General features: G+C 54.2%; 1 protein-coding gene across 1 annotated transcript; it reads left to right on the top strand.

Annotated features, from left to right (window-relative positions):
- The first annotated feature begins 2,557 nt into the window (after positions 1–2,557).
- On the top strand, positions 2,558–4,730 carry LOC308235181 (metallothionein-1E-like). Its single transcript, XM_080643916.1, has 3 exons — positions 2,558–3,155; positions 3,714–3,779; positions 4,494–4,730. Exons 1-3 carry the CDS (start codon positions 3,128–3,130, stop codon positions 4,583–4,585), a joined length of 186 nt encoding a protein of 61 aa, XP_080500042.1. The 5' UTR covers positions 2,558–3,127; the 3' UTR covers positions 4,586–4,730.
- The last annotated feature ends 2,713 nt before the right edge of the window (positions 4,731–7,443 follow it).

The following is a 7,443-nucleotide window of genomic DNA, read 5'->3' as shown; positions in this document are numbered from 1 at the left end:
ATAATAGTGTCTGGCTCTTAGGATTGAATGATCTCATACATGCAAAGAATTTAGAAGGATGCCGGGCACACTGTGAGTAACCTATAACATAGAACCTACAATCTAGAGCAGCCGTGGGCAAACTACGGCCCGCGGGCCGGATCCGGCTGTTCTATCCGGTTCTCTTGCTCTCCCCTCCGCTCCTTTACTTTGAATTTATATTAGTTCACACAAACACTCCATCCATGCTTTTGTTCCGGCCCTCCGGTCCAGTTTAAGAACCCATTGTGGCCCTCGAGTCAAAAAGTTTGCCCACCCCTGACTAGAGCCTGCTCCCCGATGTAACCAGAGCAACATGTTCAAACCCGCTTTTTTTTTTTTTTCAGTCCACCCTGACCCGTTTGCCATAGTCCTTGCCTGTGAAATATGTGAAAGATAAGAAAAGTGACTGCGTTTGCTCTGACTCTGGTTTCTTTCCTGTGCAACAAGAGGAAGGAATTTTGTGCCCACAGGGCTGGGTTGGAGACGGGGCTGTATCTTCAGAGAGCTGAGTGCTAGATGGAACAGTTAATCTCCCAAAAATGAGCGCCTTAAGGCAGGAAGGTGATGTCAAGGAGAGGCATCTGCTGTCAGTGCAAGAGCCTCAGGGCACACGCTGTGAGGGCCGCTTGCTTCTGAAGCACCGGGGGAGGACCACTTTGTAGTTTCTAACATTCACGGATCTCGACTATGGTCAAATAAAGAGAATTATTATTTTTTTTTAAATATATACTTTATTGATATTTTACAGAGAGGAAGGGAGAGGGATAGAGAGCTAGAAACATCGATGAGAGAGAAACATCGATCAGCTGCCTCCTGCACACCTCTCACTGGGGATGTGCCCGCAACCAAGGCACATGCCCTTGACCGGAATCGAACCCGAGACCCTTCAGTCCGCAGGCCGATGCTCCATCCACTGAGCCAAACCGGTTTCGGCTAAAGTGAATTATTAAGAAGAAGTTTGCCCTGGCCGGTTTGGCTCAGTAGATAGAGCGTCGGCCTGTGGACTGAAGGGTCCTGGGTTTGATTCTGATCAAGGGCACATGCCCAGGTGGTGGGCTGGATCTCCAGTGGGGGGCGTGCAGGAAGCAGCCAATCAATGATGCTCTCTCATCACTGATGTTTCAATCTCTCTCTCCCTCTCTGAAATCAATAAAAACATATGTTAAAAAAAAGGAGAAGTTTGAAAGGACCATGTACAAAACCCATTTCGTCCTTCAACACATGTAATTGCAATAAACATATGAAGAATCCATTTATAGCATCATTGTAGCACAGGAGACGGGTTTCTACTTGCAGACAAGCACACCAGGCCCACAGTGCCTTGCGTTGTCCTTACCGACCACGTGACCACGAAACCAGTGGCCGGAGGAGGGTAGCCTTTCTCCCACCAAGAAGGATCAGCACTGGCCACGTGCAGCAGCAGCAACACAGGCCGTGTCCCTCACGGATACTGAAGGGCTCACCATTTCCGCTGTCACCTGCACTATTGGTATACTTAATTTTTATTTTTTTTAATTTTTTTTCAGTGTCAAAGAACTGTTTTATTTTTTTTTTAATTTTAATTTAAATTTATCTTTATTGTTTGAAGTATTACAAATAGTAGTACATATGTCTCCTTTATTTTTCCCCATTGACCTCCCCCCCGGCCTCCCCTACCCCCCAGTACATGCCTTTACCTGCCCCCCACCCCCCAGTGTCTTGTATCCACTGGTTATGCTTATATGCATGCGTACAAGTCCTTTGGTTGATCTCTTACAGCCCTGTGTACTTAATTTTTAAATCATTCCTATTTCCTTGACTATATTTCTATGAAAGGCTAACTCCTTACCACGACCTAAAATGAGACTCAGTTTACGTCCAGACACAGAAGGGAGCCACAAAGTCACACAAATGTGTATTCCTTTCGTGGGTATCACTTTGTCACCCCCAGGATTCAGCCGGACACAGAGAGGTGGTGAAGGACATAGCCCTGGGCCAAAGGGAAGGTTCTTTCTCTTTCCTCTGGCAAGTGACTGGAATCAGACCCAGGGCACCACGTCCCAGCACCCAGCCGCCTGTTTGTAAACTCCTTGTGCCACGTGGAGCCCTGGGATTTCCCTTCGGAGTTGGTAGGGTTGAAAGAGTGAAAGTGATTAAGCAAGACTGGCACGGACTAAACCTTATGTAACTGTCAGGGACACCGAGAGGGAAATAACATTATTTCTTGCTTGTTATTTATGCCAGCTCAGCCTAGTGCCTAAAAAGGATCCTTCCTTCCTTGGGGGGACTGGGGGGCGGCGGGGGGGGAGGGAGATTGCATCCCATGCTTTGGGAACCTCCATCCTGGAGTGGGGTGGACCGCTAGGCTGAGCAAACCCTGGAAAGTTTAGGCAAAGGAGGAACAGGACAATATGCCTAATCACGGCTTTAGCTGGGAGAATGGAAGAAAGGGGGAAGGGGTCGCTCTCTGCTCTGGCCCGCGTTGCTGTAAACAGGAAACAAGGGAGGGACATCTATGCGGGGGGAGGGGGGCAGGGGAGCAGGGGGTGAGGCAGAGGCAGGGAGTGAGGGGGTGAAGGTCACATCCACCACGTTTCTGCACACAACTCCGGGCCTCCAGCCAAGTCAGGGGAAGTGAGCACAAGGCTGGGTTTGCACACGGGCTCAGAAAAGGGTGAACATGAAGACAAAGAGGAGGGGGCCAGGGGGTGGGGAAGACTTCTAGGACTCAGGGGCTGAGTTCCCGGAACACCGGGAACAAGGGTGGCCGCCCCTCTGGGGGTGATTGGGCAGGGCCCGGGAGCTGGGACACCGTGTGCCCCAAGCTCCTCCACGTGATCACGCGCCAAATGTGCAGCCCGCACGGTGCGCACGGAGGCCAAAGGCCCCAGGGAAGCAGTGCGCACGGCCCCGCCAGGTGCGCACAGCCCCCGGCCAAGTGCGCTGCGAGCGGCACGCAGCCGACGGGCGGGCGGGGTGCAAGGCCGGGGCGGGGCCTCTGCGCCCGGGCCGCCTCTTCTGGGCTATAAAACCAGCACGCGGGCTCCTCCACGCCACCACGCGCTGGACAAGAACGAGTACCCTTTCTTCTCTCGCTTTGGGATCTCAAGCCTCACCTCTGATCCAAATGGACCCCAACTGCTCCTGCGCCACTGGTAAGCACCCCGGCACTGGGCCTTGGATGCCCCTTTCCCCGGCACAGGACGGGGGTCCTTGGGGTGGAGCAGGGGGTAGGTATCTGGATTATGGCTGTAGTGGATCCTGTACTCGGTCAGTGCGTCCTTCCTAGCCTAGCTGCTGAGCGCATTTCCAGTTGCCCTTTGCCTCTGTTTTAGAGTTGAGGGTCCCGAGGCTCAAAGCTGCTGTTTTCCAGGTGGACCAGTGGGTCAGGGGGGTTTGCTGGACTGGGACCCAGTGTTCTGCGCCGGACTTGATGGGCGGTGGGGACGTTGTCTGTTTGCAGTTCAGGATCTAGGACCCTGGCCCCAGCCCCAGTCTGTCTGGGCTGTGTCTGGAGCCTGGGACCTCCCTTTGGGGTAAACCAGGAGGGGACCTACCTTCCTGGGAAGAAAAGAGAGTGACGTTAACTTCCCGGAGTGGGAAAGGAGCTTCCAGCATGGGTCCGGACCGAGGAGGGGCAGGGAGGGATGGTTGATTGGCTGCTGTGTCTCCTGAATCAGGCATCTCACTGCTCATCTTTCTCTTCCTTGCAGGTGGCTCCTGCGCCTGCGCCGGCTCCTGCAAATGCAAAGAGTGCAAATGCACCTCCTGCAAGAAGAGTGAGTGAGGGCCCTTCCCTGGGAAGCTGGGGGTTGAACTAAGTCAGGAGGGAGCCCAGAGCTCAGCAGGCACCCGCGGACCAATGACCCAGTATCTCTACCCCAATTCCCCAGCCACTGGATCAGAACCAGAGCTGAGAGAGCCGTGGAGTCCAACCTCTCGTTCTGGGATGGGACACTGAGGTCCAGGGAAGTCAGCAAATAGTGTCAGGGATGGAGCCCCAGCTACAACCTGTCTCCTGACGATGGAGCCCTCTGACCCCTCTAGTGTCCTGACCCTTTATGCACATGAACTTGGTCTCTCCCACCACAGCCCTTTCCCGGAGAGTCAGCCCAAAGCTTTCCAGACCCCCCTGGGCGCTGCTAGGGCAGGGGTTTGCCCCTCCCTCATCTTGAGGACTTTCCTCACTTCATTGTATGGTCCTAGGAGGTTGGGGACCGACTTCCATTGCCTTCCCCTCTACCCACCTTCCACCCCCAGGCCCTGGCACTGCCTCTTTAAGCTTTCTGACCTGTGTGGGCTCAGGATGGCAGGGCAGCCTTTTCCTAGGGGGTGGGACCTTTCCCAAAGGTTCTCACCATTGTCTCAGGACAGCACCTGCCATCTGAAACTCGGGCCCGTCGGGGTTGGTGGGGTAGCTTGTGCCAGGCCTGCTGTTGGGCAGGGAGGTGCCCGTAATGTGTGCTGACTTCTCCCTCTGCCCTCTCTCCCAGGCTGCTGCACCTGCTGCCCCGTGGGCTGTGCCAAGTGCGCCCAGGGCTGCGTCTGCAAAGGAGCCTCCGACAAGTGCAGCTGCTGTGCGTGACGCGGGGAGAGCCTGCCCGGATGTAAATAGAGAAATGTCTACAAACCTGCATTTTCGGATATTGTTTCATAAACCCTGACCCAGTTGCTGTGTCCCTTTTTGTATGAAATATTTGAATGACAATAAACGTTTCTAGACTCCTCTGGCTCCGTGTTCCTGATGGTGTTCTGGGAACACGGGACTTGGTTCTCCACTGGGCAGTAAGGGAACCTGCGTTGGGGGGAGGTGGGGAGTCGGCACAGGAAGTGGGGCGGGTGAAATGGGGCAGATGAATCGCTTCCTGCTGTCTGGCCTGCCGTTGGCTATCCGTTGTGAGTGGATCCTCTACCACCTTCTAGAATGAACTGGTCCCTGTCCTTTTTGTGTATCTGTGCCACCGTGTGTATTCGTTTGGTGGCCACCTATGCTGCACCTACTATTTACACAGGCAGTGGACTGTCAGGGGTGCGGTGACTCGAAGCTTACAGACCACTGGGGAGAGACATTTACCAAATAGGAGAAACAATGGCTAAGACAGGATGTGCTGGGGTGAGCCTGAGGGGAGAGACCTTGGCACTGAGATCTGAGTGCTGGGGGGGACATGGGGGAAGGAGGCCAGCATGTCTGGGCCAGTGTGTAAGGGGTGTAGCTCAAGTTTGCTTTGGAGAGGGGAGCAGAGACCACGTGCCTCATTCATCGGAATGACTCGCAGCCTGGTTCCGCAGCTGAATCACTGGGTGGGGTGGAAAGGGCCCCAAGCCACCACCCTGCACCCCCTCCCAGCCCCAGCCTGATTTCTGAGAAGTAAGATGGGCGGGGGGGGGGGGGCCTGTATTTTTTTAAAATATATTTTTATTGATTTCAGAGAGGAAGGTTGAGAGAGAGAGAGAAACATCAATGATGAGAATCATTGATCTGCTGCCTCTTGCACACCCCCCACTGGGGATCTAGCCCACAACCCGGGCATGTGTCCTGACCGGGAATCGAACCGAGACCTCCCGGTTCTTAGGTTGATGCTCACCCACTGAGCCACACTGGCCGGGCAGGGACCTGTATATTTAACAAGTACCCGAGGTTGCAGCCCACAGACACGCTCACACGGAGTCATTTAGTGAAATGAAAGGGGCTTCTGCAGGAAGTGTTTCTACCCCAGTGAGTCTTTGAAGCCATCACCCCCAGCCCGTGGCTGTCGGTGCTGGTGGCTGAAGGAACCCGGAGGGACCCGATTCCTGTCTGGCAGGCAGGCTCGCTCTGCAGGATGTGTGACTAGGCAGCCTTGGGCAAACTATGGCCACGGGCCGGATCCGGCTGTTCTATCCGGTTCTCTTGCTCTCCCCTCCGCTCCTTTACTTTGAATTTACATTAGTTCACACAAACACTCCATCCATGCTTTTGTTCCGGCCCTCCGGTCCAGTTTAAGAACCCATTGTGGCCCTCGAGTCAAAAAGTTTGCCCACCCCTGGCTAGAGGCTTCGTAGGGAGCTGGCCTAGCTGAGAGGATGTCGCACGCCTCCCTGGGGGCTCGCCCCGTGAAAACCACCGCGGTATCGCCGGGCTGGCGTCCCAGCCTGGCACGGACCTCGTGGGGCTCGAGCAGGAGTGGGACATGGCACTGTCCTGTTTGCAAGTCCCCGTGCCAAGGTCACAAACGTGCCCACAGTTTGCTCTTTCGCCACTCTGCCCTCGGGAACCGCAGCTGCCAAACCTGTCCAGGGAAGGGGACGTGATGTGTCCATTGCCCTGACAAACACAGTCACCGACTTGCCTGCGTTTTCTTTTCCCAGCCATGTGTGGAGTGACAGCTTCACTCTGCCCCCAAGCCCCGTCTCTCCAAGGGGTGGGCGGGGGTGACCATTATGGGTGACTGTTGGAGAGATTCATTTACAATAATATTTTTCTAATTTCATATGGCTGCATCAGAATGCCTTGTTTAACTCCAGAAGTTAATACCTTGCTTCATTGGAAGGCAGTGAAATGCGTCGTCTCTGGAGCCAGACCTGCTGGAAGCAGAGCTCCGCTGCTTAGGCAAGTTCTGTGGCCTGTCTGTGCCTCATATTTCTCACCTTGAAAATGGGTACAATAATAGTGCCTACTCCATAGGGCCGTTGTGAGGTTACGGGTGTCTAGCACAGTCTCTGGCACATACCAGGTACTTAGTAAATGCTCTTTCCCTCTCGGCCAGGCACGGTGCCTGACAATCAGTAGGCGATCCTTAAATGCTCTGTATTTGACTCCAGGAGCATTTATTGGACCGCTACTGTATGTAAATCATTGTGCTGAGCACACACAGAGAGAGGGAAGTTAACATACACACAAGATCCAATCTCTTTGCTGGAGGAGGACTTATTTGAAATCCCCGTGGGATTCAGGGAGCATTTATTTCTCATTTCTAGATGCAGCTGCCGAGCTGGGGCAGAGAGTGAGAGCGAACTTTTCTGCCTTCCCGGGAACAGCTCCATTCACACTGACTCTGGGAGAGGCAGCTAAGGCAGAGGTGTGGAAGCCTGGGGAAGGGGGTGCGAGTCAGACTGCCCAGGCCAGGAGAAAATCCTGTTTATCCATCCATCCATCCATCCACATGGTCACTTGTTGGCCAGACTGATTAGAGCATTGGTGGTGAGTGGGCTAGCAAAGGGAACCTCAGCCGATCAGATAGTCCCCTTTGGAATTCAAGTCCGGGCTAGAATGAGTTCCAAGGACATTTGTCACAGGCACGTGCCCGACCGGATTCTTTGGGCCCTGAGTCCAGGCCTGTGGATCCTGCACCTCAACCCTATGGCATTTCCTTGCTCCTGCCCCCTTTCCATGCTTGGCTCCCAGTCCCTCACCTTTACCCTTCCAACAAGTGATCCTCAGCTCAGTCCCACTGCTTGTAAGCA

The sequence above is a fragment of the Plecotus auritus genome (assembly GCF_963455305.1).
Source record: "Plecotus auritus genome assembly, chromosome: 10".
Taxonomy (NCBI): domain Eukaryota; kingdom Metazoa; phylum Chordata; class Mammalia; order Chiroptera; family Vespertilionidae; genus Plecotus; species Plecotus auritus.
This window is presented reverse-complemented; position numbering and strand designations above follow the sequence as displayed.